The 13,814-nt window shown below is 39.7% G+C and overlaps 1 protein-coding gene across 1 annotated transcript in view; it reads right to left on the bottom strand.

Annotated features, from left to right (window-relative positions):
• Window positions 1-13,814, bottom strand: part of LOC147176484 (low-density lipoprotein receptor class A domain-containing protein 3-like) — a 62,849-nt gene that overhangs the window by 30,657 nt on the left and 18,378 nt on the right. Inside the window, exon 3 of the mRNA XM_086074909.1 lies at window positions 1,360-1,485. Within this exon, the coding sequence (XP_085931035.1) occupies window positions 1,360-1,485 (126 nt within the window). The remainder of the gene's footprint in view (window positions 1-1,359; window positions 1,486-13,814) is intronic.

Genomic DNA, 13,814 nt, shown 5'->3' with positions numbered 1-13,814 from the left:
ATCTTGTCCCGTTAAGGATTCGCCACAGCATGCCATCCGTTCCATTGAAGTCCTTCTGCATCCTCCTCTCTATAATATTAACTGCCCTCATGTCTTTCTTCACTATATCCATCAACCATCTCTTGCTCTATTCACCCTCATCCTTCTACCTATTTACTCACAATTTCTCCTCTAACCGTGTCCGAACCATCAAAGTCAGCTCTCTCTAGTATTTTTCTCCCAAAACATTTAAACTTGGCTGTTCCTCTGATGTGCTCATTTCCAACCTTCAATAACCTGGTGACTGCTCAAGAAAAACCTCAACATCTGTTCTGTTCTGTTCTATTGAACGTGTTTATATCTATCACTTGAAAACCAAGCTAGAATGCCACTGCTTTTGATGAATAAAAGCATTTTTACAAGTGAGTGTATTTTTCTTCTTCATTCATTGGTAACTGGCATTAACTTTAACCTTTTCCCCAAGAGGCTGAGAAACAATGCCAATCCCACATCAGTTGAGAAAATTCCTCAGTACTCACACTATTAAATTCAACTCATCAAGTGCATTGCTATATCCCTCACATACAAAAAATCCCAAATTAAGTATCCCTAACAACAACAATTCTTAAAATTTTTAACACAATTTGCAGTTTTACATTTGTTGTTCTGTGCTATCTCTTATTCAGATACATTTTGCAGAAACAAATTGAGGTCAGTGTTTCAGGATTTACAAGTGAAACTGAATTACATAAATGCCTCAAAATTCTTTGATCTGAAGCACTTTTCACTAATACTGTCTTTCACCCTCACCTTCACACACGGTTGGTGGTGCCTACACTACAAGGTGCCAACCTGCTAATTAGAAGAAATTAGCCGCTCCATTTCTACTTTAAGGACACTGCGACTTTCATGGAGGCATGTTTTCAACTGGTAACGGTTTCACTAATGAGACAGACACTCTAAAACAATCAAAATCACATAAACATTGACACAAATACTGAATGTCTTTAAATGTGTCAAAATTTAGCACAGATGATAGCATAGTCAATCTCATATAGATTAAAAAAAGAGATTAAAAAAAGTTTAAATGATTTTTGTTAATTCTTTGATATTTTATAGCAATAACCAGAAAATTGCAGCGTTCTCTTGACCGTGATGCAGATGTGCTAACACTCGCAATAGATATCATGAGAATCTGAATAGTTGACCAGAATAATGCTAAATAATTTTCATTTTTAAAGTACAATGTGAAGTACAGTATGAATGGACAATATTTTTGTAGCACAAAATGGCATGATGGGATAACTACTGCTGGACCTAGTAATAACCATAGCCTCAGACATGTGCCACTTGTTTTGCATGTTGTTGTGGGACACTTACTGCAGTTTTCTTCATCACTCCCATCAGGGCAATCGCTGAAGCCATTACACTGGAAACGTCCAATGATGCAGTGGACCCCATTGGCACAGGCAAAGAAAGTAGGTGCACACTTTGACTTGACTTTAGCTGAAGAGTAAATGGTGGAAGGAAACAAAGTAAAATCATTAGTCTCCTAGCTGGGGGGGATTAACCAACAATACATGCATTGATTGAACTCATGCACATTCTGGGTGCAAATCAATTGCTGTAAGATCCAAATGACAGTCTGTTATGAACATAACAAACCATATTTGTCTGACACATGCTTTTTAAAATGACTCGAGTGATTCAATTCAACATACTGCAGAAATTAACCGTGATGATTAACTATGGTGCCAATGTTCCATTTCAATAAGAAGACATCAATAAGGCAACTGACCACAAAACAATGCTAGACCACAGATACAATGCTGTGAAAAAGTATTTGCCCTCTTCTCAAATTCTTACCATTTTGCACAGCTTTCTCGCTTTAATGTTTAAGATCATCAAACAAGTATAACTAATAGTAACTAATACTACTAGTAGAACAAAGTGCAGTTTCAGATGGTCATTTATTTATTAGGGGAGGAAAATACTATTGTAAACTATATGGCCCTTTCTGAAAAAGTACTTCCTCCTCCTAATGACAATTTTGGGGGGGTAAGTTCATTTTCACTGACCACACCCAAGTTTGATTACCTCCAGGCTTGTTTAATCAAGAAATAATTTAAATATAACCTGCCTGACAAAGTCAAGTTAACCAAAAGCTCTCAAAAACCCACAACAAAATGCCACGAGCCAAAGAAATTCAGAACAGGTCATTGACATGTATCAGTCTGGAAGAGTTACAAAGACATTCCTAAAGCTTTAGGACTCCAGCAAATCCCGTCGAGTGCCATTAGCCACAAATAGAGAAAACATAAAGCAGTGAGTACTTCCGAGACTTTCTCAAATTTGATATGTATGATAGTGTATGTAAATACAGGTTCTTTAAGCATTCTCTTATGATGAGGATCAATTAAAAACTATTATCCGTACAGGGAACGTTACGAAAAGTGTAAATAAAACAAAATCTGCACCCTCCTTAAAGTATGATGAGGGAAGTAGCACATCTGAAAACAGCAATGCAGCAACGACGGGAGTGGAAAACAAATACAGGACAAAGACAAAGGCAGCAGGCCTTATCTCCTAGGACAGGCTGGATCAATTTCAGATGTCCTCCTGACCAAACTCAAACAAACAGATCTGATATGAGTAGTATGAAAACAAACTTGTTTTCATGTATTTAAAATCTTTATTCAACTTATATCTTTAATAACTACTAATCATAAATGTAAATGTACCGCTTATGTTTATGCTTTCATGAGCTAAAATCAGATATCTAAGACTTTTTCTATGTACACAAAACACCTATTTCTCGCAAATAATGTTGACTCATTTAATCTAATGTAAAAACATCTAATCTAGTGTAAATATTTGTTAGTGAGCACTCCTTTGTCGAGCGAATCCATCTACATCACAGGGGTGGCATATCAACTTATCAAGATGTCGATTAGACAATATCATTGCGCAGTGATTGTTGCACAGGTGTGTTATAGGCTGCCCACAATATAAGATCTTAAAAGTGACATTTTAATGTATTGGGGAGGTCAGGGGGGAGTTGGGGGCGGGGCATGTCTGATGTGACCACAATTTGCCTCACGCAGTGTAAAACCTCTTTTGTCAGTGGATTGTTTGTCCACTCCTCTTGAACTTGCTGAATATTGACAGGATTTGGAAACATTCAGTTACATACGCCAAACTAATGCATTCCAAATGCTCAATGGTAGACATGTCCATTGAATATGCTGGCCATGGAAGAACTGTAATGTTTTGAGCTTCCAGGAATGGACTCCATGCACGCATCAATTCTGCGTTCAGTGGCAAGGTAACATAGTGACATCAAATACATGTTCAAATTCAATAGCGGGTTTATGCTCATAGCCAAAATTGTTTTTTTTGGCTATGAGCATCATAATTGAACAACACAATTGTGGCTATAACCTCATCTTTGAAAAGTAAAAACTTTTGATGCCATTTGACTGAAAAATACTCGTGCAGAATTAATGAATGTACCTATGACACAACACAACTATTACACATTTAACGACAGAGGTTATGTTTCAGTCAGATGGAGTCCCAGTCGATGCTCAACGTAGCCAAACTTATGATCCAATGTGTAGATCCTGCAAAAAGTGGCTGTGCATTATCATGATAACAACATGAGGTGACGGTTGTGGATGAATGACTCAACAATGGACCTCAGGATCTCGTCACGGTATCTTCGTACTTTCAAAATGTCATCAGTATAAAATGTACCTGTGTTTGTTGCCCATAACATACACCTCCCAATAACATCACTCCACAGCCACCCTGGGCCACTTGATCCGCAATACTGACATCACAAAACCACTGAAACACATGATGCCATACACACTTGTCACCCATCTGCCTGTACAGTGAAAACTGTGATTTATTTGTGAAGAGAACAACTATCCAAAGTGCCAGATGCTATCATATGTGAGAATTTGCCCACTCAAGTCAGTTACGAAGACAAACAGCAGTCAGGTCAAGAACCCAATGAGGACGACGAGCATGCAGCGCTTCCCTGAGATTTAAAAATACAAATAAATAAAAAAGATTGTTTATTGTAAGTTTCGGGAAAAATATATAATCTAGGAATATATTTTATCGTAACAGGCCTAGTTGTGTTAGCTTGACTACTATAATAACTCCACTTTTAGTGCAACTTCAAATGAAGATTTATTTAATTGCCCTGTGGCTGTACACTTCAACAACAGAACGCAATGCAACCCAGAGCCCCAAATAGGAATCAAAGAAGCAGCACTGCCCCCTAGCAGTTTGGCATCCAAAGGCCACTGCTCCAATTAAACAACAAATTGCATCACCCAGCGTGGGTTTTCTCCGCGAACGCCGGTTTCCTCCCACTTTCCAAAAACATGCATAGTAGGTTGATTGAACACTGAATTGTCCCTAGGTGTGATTCTAAGTGTGAAGGGTTGTTTGCCTACTGCACTAAAGCAGCTGGGATAGGCTCCAGCACGAGGATAAGGGGTTCAGATAATGGATGGATGGATGGATGGAAGATTAGAAATATGACTTAGTGACAGCAACTTTTAGTGTTTTATTGCAGACTGAGAAAGACAAGACACTGACAGCTTACTTTAACTCTAATTGAGCAGTAATAAAATATTTTATTTTCTATACTGTTACTTCTTAGAGAGAGACTACAATGACATTTTGATTCTGTATATCCTAGATACTAGGACATGGACTATAAAAATCCTTGAATGAGTGAAATAGTCACAACTCAAATGAGAATATTTTCAGTAAACAACAATGTTGTGGACTGAGTTATAGGCTCTTTCAAGTGGCACGCGTATATTTGGCAAAGGAATAGGTAGAGCAACAGCAAGTGGAGCGCCCATCTCCAAGATGAAAAGTAATCCGCAGAACAAGGGAGGCAGCTGGGCTTGAGTCCAATCTGTCTTTATGTACTCTGGGAAGCCTTTGTTTACCTGGACAGCACACCCATAACCACCCAAAGCTCATTAGGCATGGAATATCATGCCCATTGCACTCCAGGGAGGAAAGAGACATGGCTCTCATCTGTATGGAAAAATAACAGGGACGAACACAGAATTTGCCTGCATACAAAGTTTTACATCATTTTGTGATTGTATTCTCCCAAAAGGCACCATAATGTTGCATTCTGCAAAACACATGCCTAGGATTTTCTTAGTAGAGACAGCTCTGTGATTGCCGCAAGATCCCTCATTCACTTCCTGTCTCATCTACATCCTCATTACCACTTCTGCTGCTGGCAAGATTTATCTGACCCAGTGTTTGTGTTCCCAATTAACTCAAAAGTCACATGAAGGGCAAGCTCATGAAGGGAAATTCGTGGGTGGGAGAGACAGCAATAGGATGGAGCTTAAGAGCTTAGAGATGCATTTGAGGATGCAAGGCCCTATATTATGTGCTGAGTGGAATTTAGAGCAACAGGACAAATATTATTACAGCAAGCACTAAACAGTAGAAGATGTGGAAAAACTATCAGTTTAGCACTCATTTGTTAATCATGAAGGTGTCCTCCTATTTCACTTTCATCCAGCACCCTTACTTTTGACATGACAAACATTTACAGAGCATGACCGCATATTTAAATCCTTTTCTTCTCTTCTCCCTTTACCGTCTTTCATCATTTGAACTTTTGAAGCTCTGTGCCAAATGTTCTTTTTCCTCGCTCTATAGAAGTTGTTTACTATGAGAGAGCAGGGTGTTGGGCAAGTTCCAAACTTTGCTTGAGTGTTGATCGGTGCAGCACAAATGAATGTGAAAGAAGCCTCAGTCAAGCTGATTCCTGAGGTGAAACTATCACAAGCACAATATGTGACAGGATTACAGTGGAATGCACAGCTGGAAGAGATCGTTTTATAGTGGAAATTGCACTTGCAAACATATTTATCCATGTTAGCATTTTCTATGGAGTCTATCCGAGCAAACTTAGGTTTAGAGAAAGAGTACATTGTGAAGATCACCAGTCAAACACGAGACATTGAGACAGAGAATCATCGGGATGCATATATCTCCAATAAAATAACATTTTTTTTGTTTATCTCAATACATGGACGGTTTGATTTTAAAGTGAAATGATTCAATTCAGTTCAAGTCAGTGGGATTACGATTCGATTCATCACGGTAAGGCTCCATTTAAGAGGGTATGATGCAAATAGTTTTTGTCCTTTTACAGATATATGAATGAATTCAACATCACGACTGTAAATGTGGAATTGTATTCAAAAATATATTATCACCAATAAAAGCTGATTTGATATGTATAAAGTGGAACGATTCGATTCAGTTAAATTCGATGCACTCACATCTTTTTGTTTTTGTTTCACCTCTAATCATCATCAAGTTACATACATCTTCATTTAATCCAACAAACATGTTTTTTGACTGTGGGACTACAAAAGCATGATAAAAAAATCATGCCGACTCAACATGAAAATAATCAAGAGAGAATTGAACTTAGATGCTATTGGTCAGCAACAACCTGTGTTCCCCCGTGTAGCCTATACACGCTTATACCCTCTTACTTTCTGTTTGTACCGTGTATCGTATGTAGATGCATGGCACGCAGACTCTTCCACAAGCCAATATATTGAGCAACATCGTTATTCTATGTTAAAATCTAAATAATCAACAAGTTAATCATTTTTTTAAATCAATGTTCCTTTTCAGTTACCACTAAATGATACAAAACCAGGTCAGGCAGTGTATCAACTCAAGCTGACATAAACTACAACATCATTTTTTGTCTGCTCCTGTGCCTTCTCCTCCTACATACTTCAGAATTCATGTCAGGTGGTATCTGCTAGCGTACTTTGTGTTTTGCCCTTCCCCAGTATGCACCTCTATGCCCTTCTTCTCCTCTTTCTTTCCTCACCTCTCCAGAGAGAAGAATAACTTGTTTGGCACGGGTAGGCTTGGTGGTGGTGGGCATGCATGATTGATGCGGGGGGAGAGGCATGCTACGGAGAGGCTAACACAAAAGAGCACAGAGGTAGAGTAAAAGAGGATTTCAAAGATTTCTCTGACTTTGCTGAACACTAGCGAAGGTGGAAAATCAATCAATAAGGTATCTGACTCACGGTGTTAGCAAGAAGGTCAGGATTATTTTCAGACTGGAGGTTTAAAAGAATACCAACAAATCAGTGTGTTGAATAACTACAAAATAATGTATCCATGTGCCATACACTGTATACCCACACTTTATTAACACTTAAAAATGCAAGTACAAAGTTTATAAATTTGGTAAAATATTGCTTAGGCTTGTTAAGTCACAAACACATTTGATATATTGAGAGAAAACAAGGGTAATGGATAACACAAAAATACTGTACACTACAGTGTACTAATCCCTCTGTGTTTACAGTACGGTAAACAATCCCTTTTTTCCCCCCAAAAGTTTCTATCCACAAACAGTTAAATGCATAAAACTTCTATTCACTCCCAGCCATTTTCACAGTCCCCTTCACTTCCGGCTGTTTTACTGGATTTTGACTGATTTTTTTTTGTATTCAAACTTGTGCTAGTAGCACTAAAACAGATTCTGACTGTTGGAGAAAAAAAAAGTGTTATCTTTAAAGCAGATATTCTTTTTTTTTGGGGGGGGGGATAGACAAACATAAAATGTATCTTTTTTTTGTATTCAAACTTCCATTACTTAGTGCTAGTAGCACTAAAACAGATTCTCTGTTGGAGAAAAAAAATCAAAGTGTTATCTTTAAAAAAAAAAAAGACCTAATATATGCGGAAACTCCAAATGGTTCAAGAACAGCTTCAAATTTACTTTGGGTGTACCTTATTTTAAGGCATTGTCATCAAAATTGATAGGTTTAGTTAGGTTAAGTATTTCAACACCCTCTGTAAAGAACTGGTTTGCTATTGATAACAGTTCAGCAGATATTTTAATCTATTTTGTTGAAGTCAGAATGTCCACAAAATGTTATTACTGCAGAGAGCAATAACACAGCACTTTGTAATCCAATAAAGTGAATTCAATTTGCACCTCACCGCTGTGATGCACTGGAGTATCAATAAACACTGTGTAAAAAATAAATTAAAATAAAATAAAAAGTTACCATTCTTTGCTATGAAGTCTTAATTAATTAAATAGTAGTCTGTATGAGAGCCTCCAATACACTGCCCTTCTTGTGTCCTCTCTTGATTAAAGAGTGTAGTGTAAGGTATTATAGCACTACACTTGTACTTAACTTAAAAATCTTTATGACTTACAATCGCTGTAATGGGCTCTGCACACGAGAGGCGACGTCGCTCGCTCTCAATTAATTTCCTAAGTCGCCTTCCCCCCTCCCCCTTGGCCACACGTGTCATTCATGCATGTGAAAAATCGCGCACGCACACGTAGACCTGCACGCACAGGCCCGCGACGCGATACTAGAAAGTTGAAACATGTTAAACTTTTGTCGCGGTCGCCGGGGCTTCAACCAATCAGCGAAGGTTTTATTGATGATATATAAATCACCTATATAAATATATAAATCACCTAACCACTTTGATTCTATCCTATAACATGCCAGTGGTGGCAAATGGCCTATACAGATATATACATAGGACTGAGTTTATATTATTTGTATGCATAAATTAGTTTTGGTTTCCTGGAATGTTTGTGGCGCTCGCTCACAGGCAAAAAGAATAAAAACTTTAGACCATCTCTTAAAATTAAAAGCAGATATTTGCCTCCTACAAGAAACCCACCTACAAAAATCTGAAGAAAAATTACTTATTGATAAAAATTTTAGCCAAGCGTACTCTGCCCCTTATAACAGTAGACAAAGGGGAGTCTGTATACTCATACATAAGAATTTACTCTTTACTCTAAATAATACAATAACAGACCCAGAGGGCCGATACATTATTATTCAGGTGACTATATTTAATAAAATATATACATTCGGTAATTTATATGCCCCTAATAATGATGATCCGGCTTTTTTCCATGAATTTTTCTCTAAGCTGTTTGAATTAGCAGCAAACTCTACTATTATTATTGGAGGAGACTTTAACACAACCTTAAATCCATTAATAGATCGTTCTAATAAAACAACATGTATAAGGCGATCACAATCCACAAAAGTAATAGGGGAATATATGGATGACTTTGGCCTCGTCGACAGCTGGACACTTAAAAACCCAAATAAGAAGGAATTTACCTTATTTTCCGCTGTGCACCGGTCCTTTTCAAGAATTGATTTTTTTCTTACAAATAATTCTATTGCTGATAAAACCGTTACAAAAATACATCCTATTATTATTAGCGACCATGCACCAGTCTCCCTTTCCCTACAAGTTGATTATACCTTTAAACCACCACCTACATGGCGTTTTAACATCTCACTACTAAACGACGCAGAATTTGACAAAATTATAAGAAAAGAATGGGCAGACTTTTTGGAAATAAATGACTCTCCAGACCTATCTCCAGCTCTTCTCTGGGAAGCCGGGAAAGCAGTAATTAGAGGTAAAATTATATCATATTCATCTTATAAAAAGAAACAGGATCAAAAATTAGAAAAAGACTTGGAAGATAAAATTAAACAACTGACGGATGAGTACGCAATAAACCCAAATAACCAAATATGGACTGACTTACAAAATACAAAAATACAGTTAGACGATATGTTAACTAAAAAGACAGAGTTTATAATATAACAATTGAGATACAACAACTTTGAATATAATAACAAATCAGGTAAATTTCTTGCAAACTAACTTCAACGTAATCGGGAAAAATCGCTTATAACGGCTATTAAAGGTACAACTGGTGAATGTACACAATCACCAGAAGAAATTAATCAAATTTTTTATAATTATTATCACAACTTATACTCAGAAACTAATAAACCTAACCCAGAGCATATTGAGGCATTCCTCAGTAGCTTAAGTATACCTCAGGTAACTACTGAATATAAAGATATGTTAGATGCACCACTTACTATAAACGAGTTGTACAGTGCTCTAGATAGTATGCCAAATGGCAAAGCACCCGGCCCGGATGGTTATCCGGCTATATTTTTAAAGCACTTCTGGTCAATGCTTGCTCCACTATTCTTAAGAGTAGTAACAGAAATTAAAACTAATGGTCACATACGCCCACACATGAATACAGCAGCAATTAAACTTTTATTAAAGCCAGAAAAAGACCCCACCCTTCCATCAAGTTACCGTCCGATTTACCTAATTAACACTGATATTAAAATTATCACTAAGGCTTTTACATCTAGATTAGAAACAGTAATCCCGACAATCATTCATAGCGACCAAACAGGCTTTATTAAAGAGCGTCACTCTACTAATAATATTAGAAGGCTCTTTAACCTTATTAGTATGTCACAGCGGCATGATAAAAAGGCAGTTATTATATCATTGGATGCAGAAAAAGCTTTTGATAAAGTTAACTGGTCCTTCCTCTTTGCTGTTTTAAATAAATTTGGCTTTGGGAAGTCATTTATTCACTGGGTGTCAGTATTATATGATTCTCCTAAAGCTACTGTTACTACTAATGGGATTATATCTAAGAGTTTTACTCTACAGAGAGGCACAAGACAGGGATGCCCACTGTCGCCTTTATTATTTGCAATATTTATTGAACCGCTTGCATTAGCCATACGCCAGGAAAGAATGATTCAAGGAATTCACTCTGGGGTAACAGAACATAAAATTAATCTATATGCCGATGATATTTTACTTTATTTAGAAAAGCCTGCTATTTCGTTAGGGGAAGTATTCAACTTAATAACTAAATTCTCACAGTTATCAGACTATTCTATTAACTGGACAAAATCAACACTTCTACCTATTACAGAAAATTCATGGAACCCTGCAAGCCAGGACCCATACTACTCATTTCCTATAGGTAATTTAAAATACTTTGGCATAAAAATCTCACCTAAATTAACTGATTTAGTTAATTTAAATTTCACTCCACTTCTGGATAGCATTTATAGTGACTTGGAGCGCTGGAATAATCTTCCTATTTCTCTAATAGGACGAATAGCCACTATTAAAATGAAAGTTTTACCCAAAATAAACTATTTTTTCTCAATGATTCCATTTAAACCTACGGCTAACTGGTTCCAGTTGTTGGACTCAGCCGTTACAAAATTTTACTGGAAAAATCTACTCTTCAGAAAAATAAATCCAAAGGAGGTCTAGAGGCACCAAATTTTATGCACTATTATATAGCCAACCAGCTACAATATATTATTTTATGGGCACAACCCAATAGAGATACTAACTGTTGGCTGGAACTAGAACAGAAGGATTGTAATAACCTCAGACTCCTAGATTTACTCTTTATTACAACATCGATTAAGCGACATAACTGCTTTAAAAATCCAATGATTTCCGCCACCCTGACTGCCTGGTGGAAGGCACTAGAAATGACAAAAGCCCAAGTGGAGCCCAGCGGGCTTTCTCCCCTATGGCATAACCCCGACTTTCAAATTAACAACCAATCGTTTTATTTGAATGTGTGGGAGCAGAAAGGAATTACACATCTCCACCATCTCTTCTCAGATAATATGTTTATATCATATACATCCTTGCTCCAAAAATATAAAATAAAAAACGGAAACTTTTTACATTATTTGCAAGTTAAAAGTATGATAAAGAAACAAATTCCAACACTCCAGGGTACGCTCCAACCGCCTGTTTTAGCTAAAGATATTACCAAGCTTTCTCCGACAACAACAAAAAAACTCTCAAAAATATATAAGTTACTTTCATATACTGATAAAACGTCTTTACCCATCTCAAAATGGGAAACAGACTTGTCTATAGCTCCGGAATCTGTCTTTTGGATTCAAGTTTGTGAAAATGTTTTTAAAATGACAAAACACACAAATTTACAACTTATCCAATATAAAATTATTCACAGAACATACATTACTCAATATATGATGAAGAAAATGGGACTCTCAGACTCCGACATTTGTCTCCAGTGTTTACAAAACACTACAGACACTTATTTTCATGCTTTATGGTTATGTACTCCGGTTATGTGTTTCTGGACTAAAGTCTTAGAAAAACTTTCCGCTGTCTTGGACTGTAGGATACCGTTCTCTCCAAACTTGTGTTTGCTAGGTGACTTAACAACAATTGACTTACCACATAAACAATTTCAATCTATACTTGTAGCCCTTACTATCGCAAAAAAAACAATTCTTGTTAACTGGAAAAATAAACAAACTTTGAATATCGACCAATGGTCTAACCTCCTCATAAATCATATTTTAATGGAAAAAATATCTGCCTCAAATAAAAACCAAATGTCAAAATTTAAAGAAACATGGTCTACGTATATAGAATTTTTTAACCTAAACTTGGATTTTAATTCTGCCTGTTAGCGAGAGCCACAGCAGCGTTATAACTTGCATTGATGTTTCTGTATTAGGCAATTTGTAACTAATGGTTGTGTTTCTATAGTTAGGAACCCGGCTGCTGCCAGCGGGATCGAGCGGATTCACCTCCGATGGGCACCAGGGGTTGATATTCGGATTCACGGCATGCCAGTGGGTTAATTCTGTGGGTGCTGTCCCCCCTGGCGGGGAGTGGGCGGGTCTGCCCCTCTGTTGGCTGCTGGGTGGCGGCTGCGTCTTGGCCGTTCCCTGGGTCTCTTGGGGGGTGCTGCGTTGCGGGGCTTTCCCTGGTGTCGGGGGCGGCGCCGTTCCGGCGCGGTCCGTCGCTCTGGGCCCGGCGACGCGGTTCGGGGCCTGTGGGCCGCCGGGGTGCCCGGTGGTTCCCTCTCCCCTCCCCCTTCCTCCCCCTTGCTGTCTCTCCCTCCTCGCCTCTCCCCGCCCGTCCTCCGCCTCCCTGTCCCCTCTCCCTCGTCACCCTTCCTCCTCCTCTCCCCCTCTCCTTGCGTCCCTGCCGCTGCCCCCTGCCCTTCTTGTCGTCCCCTTCCCTCCTCCCTTCCCCTTCCCCGGTACGCCTTCCTTCCCCTCCCCTGGGCCGGGGGCTCCATCCATGGCCCGGGTCTCGGTGCTATGGGGGCCGGCGGGGGTGGCTGGGGTTTGGTGTCGTGCCCGCCCCGCTCCGGTGGGCGTCCTGACACCTCGGGCGGGACCCAGTATCCGGGGGGCGAGCCCTATTGCCCCGCCGGACGGGTCCCATATGCCCGCCGGGGTCCTGGTGGGGTGGGTGGGGGCTTGGTGGGCCGGTGCGCCTCCTGCCCCCGCCCGGTTGGGGAGGGCCCCGCTGGTCACTCCTCTTAACTCACTACACTAGGTTTGCAAAATACACTTTTATAGACATATAGGGCACATAACACACTTTGGGGGGTGGGGTAGGGTGGAAACACCGTCTTCACCCTACAACTCCCCTCCAATTTTAATACACCACACAACTTGTGGGTGGGGGGGGGCTTGTGGGGGTGCCATCGGTTGGGGGCCGCAGTATAGAGCAGTGCTGCGGTCCCCTGTCCGGGCCGTGTTGGGGCGAGGGGCGCTCCTGCTCCTGGGTTTGCTCTCCGGCCGGTGGCCCTGGCGGGGCCCGGGGGTCGTCCTTTGGCGCTGCCGCGGCCTGGGTGGCCCTGAGGTGTTGCGCTTGCTCTGTTCCGGCGGGGGTCGACGGCTCCCCTCTTTGGTGGAGATTTTCATGCATGCCAGATCCACCACACCAGCATCTACCGAAACTCAGACACAATCTGTTTCCTCCTCAGGTTATTGAATCGGTGGAGGCTGGTGTCTGCGGATCTCACGCGGCTTCGTCTGTCCTTCCTTCCTTTTCTCGGTCTCTCCTTTGGTCTCTTGAGGCCTCCCTGATTTTATGTTTTTTGGATTTGTTGG

The sequence above is a fragment of the Leptonotus elevatus genome, chromosome 4 (assembly GCF_054856555.1).
Source record: "Leptonotus elevatus isolate MCC_2025b chromosome 4, RoL_Lele_1.0, whole genome shotgun sequence".
Lineage (NCBI taxonomy): Eukaryota > Metazoa > Chordata > Actinopteri > Syngnathiformes > Syngnathidae > Leptonotus > Leptonotus elevatus.
Note: the sequence above shows the minus strand (reverse complement) of the source record. Positions and strands in the feature narration are given on the sequence as shown.